Source organism: Hemitrygon akajei, chromosome 12 (genome assembly GCF_048418815.1).
Source record: "Hemitrygon akajei chromosome 12, sHemAka1.3, whole genome shotgun sequence".
Lineage (NCBI taxonomy): Eukaryota > Metazoa > Chordata > Chondrichthyes > Myliobatiformes > Dasyatidae > Hemitrygon > Hemitrygon akajei.
In genome coordinates this window covers 95,242,763-95,256,699 of record NC_133135.1, presented here as the reverse complement: position 1 = coordinate 95,256,699, position 13,937 = coordinate 95,242,763, and the positions used below count along the sequence as shown (strand labels likewise).

General features: G+C 44.7%; 1 protein-coding gene across 1 annotated transcript; it reads right to left on the bottom strand.

The window, feature by feature from the left end:
* Window positions 1–3,041: 3,041 nt before the first annotated feature.
* On the bottom strand, window positions 3,042–12,914 carry LOC140737293 (ankyrin repeat and SOCS box protein 12-like). Its single transcript, XM_073063692.1, has 2 exons — window positions 12,080–12,914; window positions 3,042–3,311 (listed from the first exon to the last, which is right to left on the bottom strand). The coding sequence occupies exons 1-2, from the start codon at window positions 12,912–12,914 to the stop codon at window positions 3,178–3,180; spliced, it is 969 nt and encodes a 322-aa protein (XP_072919793.1). The 3' UTR covers window positions 3,042–3,177.
* Window positions 12,915–13,937: the final 1,023 nt, after the last annotated feature.

Here is a 13,937-nt window from a genome sequence, read left to right as displayed (position 1 = left end):
GTTATGGTGAGGTTGTATAAGGCATTGGTGAGGCTGAATTTTGGTCACCTAATTACAAGGAGGATATTAATAAGGTTGAAAGAGTGCAGAAAAGGTTTACAAGGATGTTGCCGGGACTTGAGAAACTGAGTTATAGAGAAAGGTTGAATAGGTTAGGACTTTATTCCCTGGAGCATAGAAGAATGAGGGGGGGATTTGATAGAGGTGTATAAAATTATGATGGGTATAGATAGAGTGAATGCAAGCAGGCTTTTTCCATTGAGGCTAGGGGAGAAAAAAAAACAGAGGACATGTGTTAAGGATGAAAAGGGAAAACTCTAAAGGGAACATTAGGAGGAACTTCTTCATAGAGAGAGTAGTGGGAGTTTGGAATGAGCTGCCAGTTAAAGTTTTGAATGCAGGCTCACTTTACATTTAAGAAAAACTTGGACAGGTACATGGATGAGAGGGATATGGAGGGATATCGTCTAGGTGCAGGTCAGTAGGACTAGGCAGAAAAATAGTTCAGCGCAGCCAAGAAGAGCCAAAGGGCCTGTTTCTGTGCTGTAATGTTCTATGGTTCTATGGTTCTAAGAGGACACTCCTCTAGAGGTATGCTCCCTAATGCAAATTGTAAGTCTCCCTATTATGGCAGAGAGTATCCAAAGGCAAATCAGAAAAGTTTGCATGGCACCTCAGAATGACTAGAATGTGCAGCAGTAACTCCATTTCCCCCATTTTTACCAGTAGCAGGAAGAATTTGCTCTTGATGGATGTTGCCTTATGTGGGGATTGAGTGTTGTTGTACAATCCAAGCTGAGAGCTAAAGTGTTGGAGGAGCTACATACTGGTCATCCAGGCATGGTCAAAATGAAAGTGTTGGCTCGAAGTATTGTCTGGTGACCTGGGATAGATCAGCAGATCAAGCAGGTTATTCAGGATGCCAACATGCCCAGAAGGAAAGGTATCCAAAACTGTCAGAACCCAGTCTCAGAGTCAACTTGTACAACCACCATGGGGAGAGCCCCAGAAAGATGTTATCCCACAAGAGTAAGAAATCCTCCACAGCGATTAAATCTTTAAGTCCAAATGAGGCAATTTAAAAATTACAATGCTGTGGATGTGTATATAGTAGTTACATTGTATAGTATACTCTGTATATCTTTCTATATATATATAGATGACTATAGATCATGTTACATATTTGTTGTATATTCTATATTGAGTTGGAGTTTTTAGCTAAGCAGGGAAGAATGTTGTGTAGTTAATATTTCAGTAATGTTTAGGTAATATTGTAAATATATTACAATATTATTGTTTTATTAAGCATTCTTTCTTGTTTACATTATTCACACACACATTATCCTAGGTTCCAGTCTTTTTCTTTCAATTAGTTTTGTTTTATGTTTTGGTGTTACAAAATTTAGAGTTTAAAATTCTGCAGCTTCAGTTGGCAAGCTTCCTTTGGATGGTGTATTTTCAGAACTGTTTGAAACTGTAAATTAGCAAGTCAACATTACTCATCAATTTTTGCTCTGCCAACGGTCACAGCACAGTTGCTAATTCTGGTCACTGTGTAATGCTTTAGCATGAAGTCATTCATGAGTGACCAGACATTTGTTTGTATGCCCTGGTTCCTCTGCACAATGGGATCCCAGGTCCATGTGAGGTGCATTGCTGATCATTTCCAGATGAAATTTTGCTAGTCCTTGAATTTCCTGATGTGTTGCCTGACATTTCCAGAGCATCAGGGGTACACATAATAAAGTCAATCATCCTGCATGTTTGAAAGCTTCCCTGCATAAACTGGAGTTGCAGGTTCAGAAAACAACTGTGGCAATTTTGCGGTTACACAGACAGAATAGCCTGCCAATTTCTCCATTGAATGGGAGACCCAGATCTTAGTGGGATTCTTCACAAACAGCTCTAAAAGCCCACTGAAGGTTCTCACATGCCTGCTAATATGCTGACACTGGTCATAGTGATAACCAGGAATGGAGGATTTACCAGCTAAAGAATATTTAATGGGCGATGTGAAGGTGCAACTCTCCAGCCTGGTGAGGCACTGCACCCAAGGGCGTTCCCACCCCCACCCCCACCCCTGGCACCTTCTGTCTCTTTGTGAATGTGAAACAATTGATACTTTCCTTTAGGCATTTATGGTTTTCTACAATGTTGGTGGTTATGGGGATCTTGGGGGATGTCAAATATGTTGCAGTGGATTTTGTGTGTGTGTGTGTGTGTGTGTGTGTGTGTGTGTGTGTGTGTGTGTGTGTGTGTGTGTGTGTGTGTGTGTGTGTGTGTGTGTGTGTGTGTGTGTGTGTGTGTGTGTGTGTGTCTGTCTCTGGGTCTGTGACAGGGCATGTTTGTGTATGAGTGTATGTGTGTGCATATATGTATCTCTGAACAAATATCAGCACGAAAGAATGGTATTATATTTAGTTATATTGTGTGTTTTATTAATGTTGCATTCAATTCCCTTTCCTTTTCAGAACATTGTGTGTTTCCTTTTTGGGATTCTGTGTGTAGTTCTGAGCATGCTTAGTATATTGTTTGCAGTTCTGTCCACACTGGTGCTCTCCCCCTGCCCTCTCCTCACTTGCTCTCTCCTCCATGAAAGCCACAGTGGACTGCCAGGGTAGAGGGCCTTTAAGGATCGATTGTTTGCTCTGTTTACTGTACAGCAGAGAGGTGTACCTGCAATAACCTGGGACTGCTGCTTTCAGGATTAATGTTTCTACACCTTTATTGTAGAAACCAAAATATCACCACTATACATTAGCCAATTTTGCAATTTCACTGGGACTTGATTTACAACATTTTCGAGCAAAAAAGGTGAAATCAAAGTTCTAGACAGGTCTTTCACTTTGAAGCCAATATGTTTCAAATAAAATAAACCCTGGGCAATACCACCAACAATTAAGTCTTTACAGTGAACAATCTTTCAAAGACTTTTGAAATTTACAATCTTAATTTAAACATCTTCCTTAGTTATAACTTGGAGAATAACTTACTACTTAGAATGAATTCAAGGAATTCTACTTGTAATGAGATGGCTGGTATGATTACAACCAAACTGGAAGATACAATAGTGTTGGGAGGGTAGGAGCCCTAGCGTCAGGAGTGTTGATTCTCCTCACCTCTCTCAGCAAGCGAGTGGACACTTCTTTTTCAATCCATAGAACTACACTAATCCTGTCAGGTTTGGTGGTTCAAGTACTTCGTCAGAACTGGTGGTAGGTCCAGTTGATTGATGACATGCAGGCTACTTATTACTTTGAGGTATTTTCGAATAGTCAGTCTGGTTAATGACATCAAGGATCTTGGCTGAGCTGAAAACCAAGGACACAATGATAAATTGGCTATGCATCTAGTGATTACCCAGCCCTATGGGCATGGAAACCACACTAAAATGGTAAACTGGTGAATCAGTTTATTATTGTCACATGTACTGAGGTACAGTGAAAAACATGTCTTGCATATTGTCTATGCAGATCAATTCATTACTATGGTACATTGTGGTGCTACAAGGTAAAGCAAATGCAGAATTGCATTGTCGTAGTTACAGAGAAAATGCAGTGCAGGTAAACAATAAGGTGTAGAACCATTATGAGGTAGATTGTGAGATCAAGAGATTGCCTTGTATTAGAAGACGGTTCAATATTCTTAAAACAGCAGGGTAGTTACACCTGGTGGTTATTGGCTTCAGGTTTTGTATCTTCTGCCCATGGGAAGGGAGAGTGACCAGGGATGATGAGGTGTTTGATTATGTTGGCAGCTTTATCAAGGCAGCAAGAAGCATAGTCAGAGTCCATGGAGGGGAGGTTGGTTTCCACAATGTGCTGAGCTGAGTCCACAATTCTCTGCAGTTACTTGCAGTTATGGGCAGAGCAGCTGCTGTACCAAGCTATGATGCATCCAGATGGGATGCTTTCTATGGTTCAACAATAAAAATTAGAAAGGTTCAAAGAGCATGTGCCAAATTTCTATAGCCTCCTGAGAAAGTAGAGGCACTGGCTGTGGTGTTAATGTGGTTGTGGTAGAAATGGTTAAAGCTAGTGTATGATGGGATACTTGACCACTCTGGAGCATCTGGGCTTAAGACTGCTGATGCATGTGGAAAATAACCTTGGATGGTAAGTGCAGTGCCCGGAACTCCAATTAATAAGACACTAAGCCCCTGGAGCCAAGAAGGAGGATGCGTCTGGGGGTAAATTATGAGTCCTGATAACAGGATGCAGGAAGAACTGTAAGACTGGAGCTGATGGATCATTGACATGTCTTTTAAGCGATTGATCATGTACTGATAGAGGGATGCCAAACAAAGTTATGTGAAGTTGTTGGTCTTGCTGTAAAATATGAACTCTGGAGAACCTAAAATTCAGAGTTCTGGTGGTGGTGGAGACTGCTGCAGATTCTCCATGATATCGTGTTAATAAACTCTTAAAACAAAACTCGAAGTAACTCTGGTGTTCTTAATTAGTGCTTCTACGACAGGATCTGGCGATGAGGATGGGATCTCCATTAAGTGAGATCCAAAGAAAGGCTAACTAAGAGGGCTGAGTTAAATAGGGGACTACCCTAGCTGAAATGGGGGTAGCATCCTAATGGAACTGCTCTAGCTGAAAGGGGGTAGTTGCCAAAAACCTCCCTGGGAGTAGGGAAGGTAATTGGTAGCCTAGTGTCCGGCCAGTGACTGAGAGTAAGCCAAGATGCCTGCACGGCTGAGGCTGGATGAAGACCCGTGAAGGAAACAAACAAGGGCTATGAAAAAAAGAGAAGGAAAAAAGAAAAAAACGTAGCTACGGGGGAAAAGGTAAGAGGAGACTTCGAGGTTCGTAGATGGAGTGATCATTGTGTACATATTGTGTATAAAGAAACTTTGTGCTGTCTTAACTGAAATTAAAATCCTGAAGAGGAAAAATGGGAAGTACCAGCAGTCAATCGGCTAGCGCTGATCCTACCAATAAACCGAGGAGTTCCGGAGGTAAGATGAAGGCTTTGAACACTGAACTGCAGGTAGGAAAAAGACCGCCAAAAAGATTAAAAAAATAAAATAGCACTACCAGCAAATAGGAGACCCCTTAGTCCCACCTGGATCCCCGGTGGATATGGTACTCAGAGAGACCAGAGATGATCGTTATACGGTAACATTCAGTAGTGATTTGTATGAGTGATCACATGGGGACTGGCCTTATGGGGAAGTTTTAATTTGAGACCAATACAAAACTGGGAGGACACCACCAAAATGGGGACGGCGATCCAAAGTGGATTGCTGATTACATGTTGAAATGTTTTAAACGATGGAAGGAGATGGCTAAAAGACACCAACCAGCAAAGTAAAAGGAGACTAAGCAGCCTGGAACAAAAAAGGCTGGGTCTGAAATGAAACCTGCCACGAGACTTTACCCCCAACTCCCCATACTGGCCAGTTCCCCATTGGCACCCAATAGTGAAATAGACAATTTAATAATGATGACGGCTGCCCTGGGACGACCCGCACTCCCTCCTTACAACCCCCCTATGTCAGAAGCTCAGGCCCCTAACAGCCCCAGGGGAGCAGACATCACTGTAATGAGAGAAGGGCCTCAGGAAAGAGGAATTGAAGCTGAGGGAGCTGAGGAAGTGTTAGTAGTACTAGTGATGACTCAAAAAAACGCCTGAGAAGGCAGACACAAAAAAGGGCAGGAAAAGAGAAAAAGAGAATGGAGGAAGGAGAAGAGAAACTGGAAATGAAGGCATCGCAGGCCCCGCGCATGATGATTGGGATGTTCCCATGTTAAAACCATGGACACCCACAGAGGCAAGAGCCATGTCCGGAGACACCCGGACCCATTAAAGAAACCAAATGTGTTCCATAATTGGCTTGTGCAGACGTGTACTCTGTACTCGCCCTTGTCTGGGGATGTGCAAATATGTTATTAAAATGTGCATATGGGACCTCCTGGCTCTCCCCGAAGGAGGGATTTGTTGTACCACCCAGCGATAATGGAGATTGGAGGAAAAATGACGATCTAGCAGATAATGGGAATGAGTCTCTGGACCACTGGCTGAAAAACAGGGGAAAGGAAGTTATAATGAGAGGTGCGCCAAAACACAGCAATAGAGGGGAAGTAATCTGCTGCCTGCAGATAAAAAGGGGAACCCATCCCAGACTTTATAGCTCGTTATAGAAGTAAGTGGGAAGAGCATGCTGGAATACCCTTGGCTGAGAATGGGCCGCTAGCCATTCAGACTTTACTGAATTGCATGTTACCTCTGCTGGCACAGGCATATAACTTTGTGAATTTAAACTGGCAAACTCAGTTCTGGAAAGGGCTCGTCACCACCATGGAAAGAGAAGGATTATTCACTTCCCAGGGGGAGCATAAACCAAAAATGGCAGGGCAATTCTATCAGAAAAGGGGAGGTTTCTCCCAAAACCGCAAAGCTGGCCGTGGAAGAGGAAGAGGCAGAGGACAGTTGCCACCCCGGGATAGGTCCCAGGATTAGTGCAGTAAGTCCATGAACTATCCCTGAGGTGGAAGCTTCTAGGCGCTGACACCCAGAGAGTTCCCAGTTCTGGTTATGGGCACAGCACCTTTTTCTTTTAGCTACCCTAATCTGTCAGCCTAGGGGTGCCGCGGAGAAAAAGTGGTACAGGTGATGGTGATCAGATTGTCCAAAAATATGAAAGAAGAACTTATAACCATTGTAAGAATAGGGAATAGTTATTTGGACTGTATGATTGACACCAGTGTCACTATGACCTCTGTACCCCCTCCGTGAAGAAACAACTGTGAGTGATACAACTGAATCATGACAGAGCCTGTGTCCACACCAGCATCTGTGCAGGTGAAGGATAAGCTTTTAACAGACACCATTATATCCAAAACAGCCCCGCTTCCCCTGCTGGGTCGACAGACGCTTTGTAAATTAGGAACACTGTACGGTTGAAAGTATGGACATGGACTTCCTTAAATGCTAAAATTAATGAATGGGCTAGAAAAGGAGAGTTCAGAACCCATACTGTTCTGTTGGCAACTGGATAGCAATCCCTATGCCAGGCAAGTCCAGAGACTGTATGACACATTGACAGGATGAACCAACCTCTACATACAAAATATGCAATACTTGTTTAATAGCAGCCAAGAAAAGGAACAGCTCCACTGCACAGCCTATTACACTTTGCAAACTGACCTGCACTATGATCAAGCTGTACACCCTTATTTAAACTGTAAAGAAAAGCAACACCATATGTGTGTTTTGATCCTAAGGGATTAGGGCTGCTGGTAGATTTAGCGGAAGATCAGGAAGAAAGATTCCGACTAGGGGATTCCCCTCATTTGACAGTGGCTGTAAAGCCACCAGCAAAACCTAAAGATATCGGGACGATGATGAAAAGATTAGTGGAAGAAACTAAGGCTGTTTGTACTATAACTTTGCCAGTACTAGGACAAAAAGACCGAATAGAATTCTTTAATGAAAAGGAGGGGAGGATTATGTTAAAGACCAAGAGCTAGGAAACAACCCTTGTAAAGCAACCCACCAGCACAAGACCCTCTACTTTTCCCTAGACTCTGAAAGGGGGTGAGGAACAGGCAGTAGAGAAAGGAGGTGAGGAACAGGTTGTAGACTAAGGGAGTGAGGAACAGGGTGTAGAGTAGAGGGGTGTGGAACAGGGCCTAGAGTAGTGTGGGAGGAACAGGATTAGAGTAGGGGGTTGAAAAACAGGGTTAGAGTAGGAGTGTGAAGAACAGAGAGTAGGGGGTGAGAAGTAGGGTGTAGAGTAGGGTGTGAGGAACAGGGGTAGAGTAGGGGGTGAGGATCACGGTGTAGAGTAGGGGGATGAGGGTCAGACAATGGAGTAGAGCAGTGAGGAACAGGGTGTAGAGTAAGGGGGTGAGGAACAGGGCACAGATTGGGGGAGTGAAGAACAGGGTTAGAGTAGTGGGTGAGGAATGGGGTGTAGAGTTGGGGGAGTGAGGAAGAGGCAGTAGAGTGAAGAACAAGTTGAAGAATAGGGGTGTGAGGAGCAGAAGGTAGAGTAGGGAGATGAGAAACAGGCGGTAGAGTAGGGGGTGAGGAACAGGTGGTAGGAATAGGGTGGTGATAAACAAGGCATAGTGTAGCGTGTGAGGAACTGGGTGTATAGGGGGTGAGGAACAGGCAGTAAGGTGAGGAACAGGATGTAGAGTTAGGGGGTAGGAACAAGGTGTAGAGTAATGTGTGAGGACCAGGGTGTAGAGTAGGGGTTGAGGAACAGGCAGTGGAGTAGAGCGGTAAGGAATGTAGAGTAGGAAGGCAAGGAACAGGGTGTAGAGCAGGGGGTGAGAAACATGGTGCAGAATATGGGGTAAGGAACAGGCAGTAGAGTAGGGGCTGAGAAACCTTTGCTAGAGTAGGGGTGTGAGGAAGAGAGTGCAGAGTAGATGGTGAGGAATAGAATAGGAGGGTGAGAAACAAGGCACAGATTAGAGGGGTGTGGAACAGGGTGTAGAGAAGGGGAGTGAGGATAAGCACATAGAGTGGGGGTGAGGAATGCAACAGAGTAGCTGAATGAGGAACAGGGTGTAAAGTAGAGGGGTGTGAGGAACAGGGCGTAGAGTAGGAGCATGAGGAAGGGGTTGAGGAACAGGGCCTAGAGTTGGGGGTTGGGGGGGGGGGTTGATGAACAGGGTTAGAGTAGGGGGTTGAGGAATAGGGTTAGAGTAGGTGGGTGAGGAACAGAGCATAGAGTAGAAGGGTGAGGAATGGTGTAGAGTAGGGGTTGAAGAACAGGCAGTAGAGTAGGGTGGTGATATGCAAGGCGTAGTGTTGTGTGTGAGGAACTGTGTATAGAGTAGGGGGTGAGGAACATGCAGTAGCATGAGAAACAGGATGTAGAGTAAGAGAATGTGGAACAGGGCATAGAATTGAGTGGCTAAAGTCATGGTGTAGTGCAGCGGGGTGAGGAAAAGAGTGTAGAGTAGGGGTCGGAGGAACAGGGTGTGGAGTAGAGCAGTGAGGAACTGAGTGTAGAGTAAGAGGGCAAGGAACAGGATGTAGAGTAAGGGAGTAAGGAACATGGTGTAGAGTAGGGGGGGTGGGAAACAGGGCGTATAGTAGAGGTGGAAGAATCAGGGTGTAGATTAGAGTTGTGAAGAACAGGGTGCAGAGTGAGGAACAGGCAGTAGAGTGAAGAATAGGTTGAAGAGTAGGGATGTGAGGAACAGAGTGTAGAGTAGGAGGCGAGGAACAAGGAATAGAGTTGAGGGGAGTGAAACAGGGATTTGAGTAGGGGAGGTGAGGATAAGTGTGTGGAGTAGTGGGGGGGAGTGAGGAACAAGGTGTAGAGCAGTTGGTAAGGAACAGGACGTGGATTAGAGGGGTGAGGAACAGTGAGCAGAATAGGGGTGTGAGGAACAGGACGTAGAGTAGGGGATGAGGAACAGTGTGTAGAGTTGGAGGTGAGGAACAGTGTGTAGCGTAGGGGTGTGAGAACCTGGGTGTAGAGTAGTGGGGTGAGGAGCAGGCAGTTGAGTGAAGTACAGGGTGTAGAGTAGAGGGGTGAGGAACAGTGTGTTGAGTAGGGGGATGAGGAACAGAGTATTGAGTAGGAGGGTGTGGACCAGGGTGTAGGGTAGGGAGTGAGGAACAGAGCCTAGAGTCCGTGATTGAGTAACAAGGTTAGAGTAGGTGGGTGAGGAACAGAGCGTAAGTAGGGGGGTGAGGATCAGAGTGTAGAGTTGGGGGGGCTGAGGAACAGCGTGTAGAGTAGGTGGGTAAGGAATAATGTGTAGAGTAAGTGGTTGAGGAACAGGATGTAGAGTAGGGGGTGAGGAACAGGTAGTAGAGTAGGGGCGTGAGAAACAAGACATAGATAAGAACGGTGAGAAACAGTGCATAGAGTGGGGGGGGTGAGGAACATAATAGAGTAGAGGGTGAGGAACAGGGCGTAGAGTAGAGGGGTAACAGGGTGTGAGGAACAGGGTGTCGAGTAGAGTTTGAGAAATAGGTTGTAGAGTAGGGGGTTGAGGAACAGGACATAGAGTATGTCATTAAGGACAACCAGGCGGAGGTGCTGATGCCTATTTTAGCTGATTGCCATCTGGTGGTCATAAATTCAAGGGTCCAGTTGCAAATTAAGGCATGGAGTTTCAGATGTTTGCAGATGAGTTATCTTGAAGTTATATTATTGAAGGCAGAGTTGTAGTCAAGAAATAGCCTAAAGTAGGTGTTCTTACTGTTCAGATGCTCTTGAGATGATTGTCGGGGCAGGGAGATGGTGGCTGCTGTAGATCAGTTTCAGCAGTAGGCAAATTGCAGTGGGTTGAGGTTATCTAAAAAGCTGGAGGTGATGTGTGCCATGACCATTCTCCTGAAGCATTTCATGATGGTAGATGTCAGAGCCACCGCTCAATTGTTATTAAGCCAGATTACCTTGTTTTTCTTTGGCACTGGGATTTTAGTGGTTTTCCTAAAGTGGTTGGGAACCTCAGATTGAAGCAGTGAGAGCCAACATACATTTCCATATGGAGTCACTACCTGTCAGTCTAAAATTAAGTGATTGAAGTTAACTGTAACATCCTCGAGAATGGCTCAGTGCACACTTTGCATGAATAGGTTATTGATGAGTCTTCCTCACACGGCTGGAACTTGTTCAATTAGCTGACATACAGATCTAAGTAGACATTGAGTCATGGAGTGACTCATGGAAGCAGACCCTTCAGCCCAACTGGTCTATGCTGATGAAGATTCCCAGCTCAGGCATATCCCATTTGCCTGCTTTTGGCCTATATCTCTCTAAACATTTTCTTTTCATATACTTGGTTCAGTGCCTTTTAAATGCTGTTTATGTACCTACCACAGCCACTTCCTCAGGCAGCACCTCTGGGTGAAAAGTTTCTCCTTGGGTTCCTATTAAATCTTTCTCCTCTCACCTTACACCTAAGCTCATGACTTCCTGACCCAAAATGCCTATTTGTGTTGACCCACATTGAGTTTATACACTGTTTATATGCACTGTTCGGCACAGATTTGAATCCAGGAGCACAGTCTCTCAAAGTGAATATTTTTCCCTTCCTAAATCTAGGAAAGCAGTGAATTGTTTCCGCTTTTTTTGCTGGACAGTTAGAAACCATTACCTCCCTCAAACCTCTTCCAATATTTAATTGGCTCATGTCTGATTTAAACTTCTCCTATTGTTCCATAACCTCTAATGAACTCATCAACCTGAAGAGTCAGTTTTAAGATTTTAACTACACATCTATTTGCTGTAGCCATAGATATTTTATTTTCAGGAACAGGGCGTAGAATAGGGGGTGAGGAACAGGGTGTAACAGATTCTGTCTCAGAATCTCATTATCCCCATCCTACACCAGACCCTTCTCTCTGACTGAACCCCACCCATCCCTTTCTGTGACTGCCTTTCACCCAAGCCACTGTCTGTCCTCCCTGAGATCAGACCCTCACAGGTAATAAGCTCAATTCTCCCCTGGCCCATGATCTCCCCCAATGGACTGTCTGTTCTCTGTAGCCCAGGGTAGTCAGCCTTTTTGACCTGGTGGGAAATCAACAGAAAATAATTAATTCAGTCTGAGAAATCTGTACCTCTGGATTCCATAGCTTACAAACAGCTCCTTCCTTGAACCTCTTATCAAATTAATATCAAATTCCATGGCCTATAGATTCCTCCAATTTTGATAAAACAGTTGGAAGTAGAGTTAGCCCGAAGGCAAGCTATATTGCATCTGTAATATATTTGTGACCACTACTCACATAAGAAACATGCTCTCTGCATAATCTTACTAATCCCTGAGCACTCCCCCAGTTCCTTCTCTTCATTGCAGCATCTATTTCTTTTAAAGCATCAACACTCTCCAGCAGCTACACGAGTGCTGCTGATGCTCTGGCATGCTCTTTTTAGGTTGAGGTTGAAGCCACAAGGCGAAGTGCCAGCAGTGATAAAAAGTTGCAATAAATAACCTGTGCTGAAACTAACTGGCACAGTGTTACACAGGGATACAATGGAAGAATACAATCTTTATGAGACTGCTAAAAGCAGTGTTAGTGTGACACATAACATTGTTTAAGTGGTGTTTAAATGCTCTGAAGCAGTCTCAGGGTAAGTGGCTCTTACCTGTGGCTTGGATGAGGAGTTCTGCTGCTTTGTTTTGCTGTGTGTTTTTGACTGGAATGTGGCCAGGTAGGTAAAGGTTTGCCCCAAAGTCTATGAGTAGCTGGATATACTGAGGTCCGCAGCCATATCTGAGACACATCTCTAGAACCGTCTTTGGCTGTTTGATCCTTGCCAAAACTCTCTGCTCCGTACAATTGTAGTTGGGATCTGCACCATAGAGGAGAAGCAGCCTAAAACAGTCAAAGTGTCTGTACACTGATGCAAGGTAGAGAGGGCCACTACAGGCACAAGCATTGGAAGCCCATTCGGGCACCTTGGAACGAACATTGACTTCAGCTCCATGCTCCAGCAGGGCCCACAAGATCTCTGCATCCCCTTCTCTGGCTGCAGTGAGTACAGGTGAGCAGTTGTTGTAGATGCTTCCATTAGGATTGGCCCCAGCCCTAAGTAGAGCCTGAACACAATACAAGTGCCTGCCGCTGACAGCGGTGAAAAGAGGGGTCTGGGCCTTAACATCTAAACTGTCCACCTCAGCACCATGCCTCAGGAGCACTTCCAGGCAACTCAGGTGGCCCTTCGAAGCTGCCAGACGGAGAGGAGTCCCTGGGACACCCCAGCCACTCCGGCTATTGATAAACCATCTGTAATGCTCCTGGGACAAAAGCTCATCCAAAAGGACTGCATCATTTCTTGAGACAGCTTGGTTGATTTGATTGATTTCAGTGTTGTCATCCTGGTTTCTGGGCTGCAGCATGGAGAAGATCTTGCTGATGTCCACCAGACTCATCTTCAATGGGGACATGATCTCCACTTTCAGCATGGTGCTGGCTTCCATATTAGGCTTCCGGGATCACACAGAGGCATTATTGGTTGCCCGTTATCCTTGCAGGCTTGGTTGACACTGATGGTGATACAACACAATGCTGATTGTGATGTCAGGCAGGCAGAGTGCTGCATTGTTCCTTCTTATCTGTCAGCTCATACACTATGGGGAAAATTGTTTCAACCATGTGGATGCTTTGGGCAAAACAGCACACCAACGTCTCTACTTCATCAGAAGGCTAAGGAAATTCGGCATGCTCCCAAAGATGCATAACACATCAGTCCTCACCAAAAGATCAAAAGTGGAATGGGTGAGCAGTTTCAAGTTCCTGGGTATCAACATCTTTGAGGATCTGTCCTGGGCCCAACATATTGATGCAGCTACAAAGAAAGTATGACAGTGGCTATATTTAATTAGGAATTTGAGGAGATTTGGTATGTCACCACAGACACTTGCAAATTACCTTCACATATGGCCATGGAGCATTCTAACTGGCTGGTATGAGGGAGCTGAGGAAGAGTGTTGCTCAGGATCTAAATAAGCTGCAGAAAGTTGTAAACTCTGTCAGCTCGATCAGGGACACTCGCCTCTCCGGCATCCAGGACATAATCAAAGAATGATGCCTCATAAAGGAGACCTCCATCATTAAGGACCGCCTTGATCTGGGACATGCCCTTTTCTCATTGCTACCATCAGTAAGGAGGTACAGGAGCCCAATTCAGGAACAGCTTCTTCTTCTCTGCCATCAGATTTCTGAATGCACATTGAATCAATGAACACTCTCACTACTTTTTTTGGTACTATTTAATTAAATATATATATATACTTACTGCAATTTACAGTTTTTATTACAAGTTTGTATTATGCATTACAATGTACTGCTGTCACATAGTAACAAATTTCACAACATGTGCTGGTGATATTAAACCTGATTCACTTTCTGATGACTGTACAATTTGTACAGATGCACCCTTCCAGATGTATTACAACTTGGTATTGTAGCTGCTCTTCCCAAGACTGCAAGAACTTATAGAG

Coding starts and splice junctions, on each gene's coding strand:
- LOC140737293 (XM_073063692.1), bottom strand. CDS start 12,914: ATGGAAGCCAGCACCATGCTGAAAGTGGAGATCATGTCCCCATTGAAG. Junction 3,312..12,079: donor ACTCCTCATCCAAGCCACAG/GTAAGAGCCACT, acceptor CTTGGTTTTCAG/CTCAGCCAAGATCCTTGATG.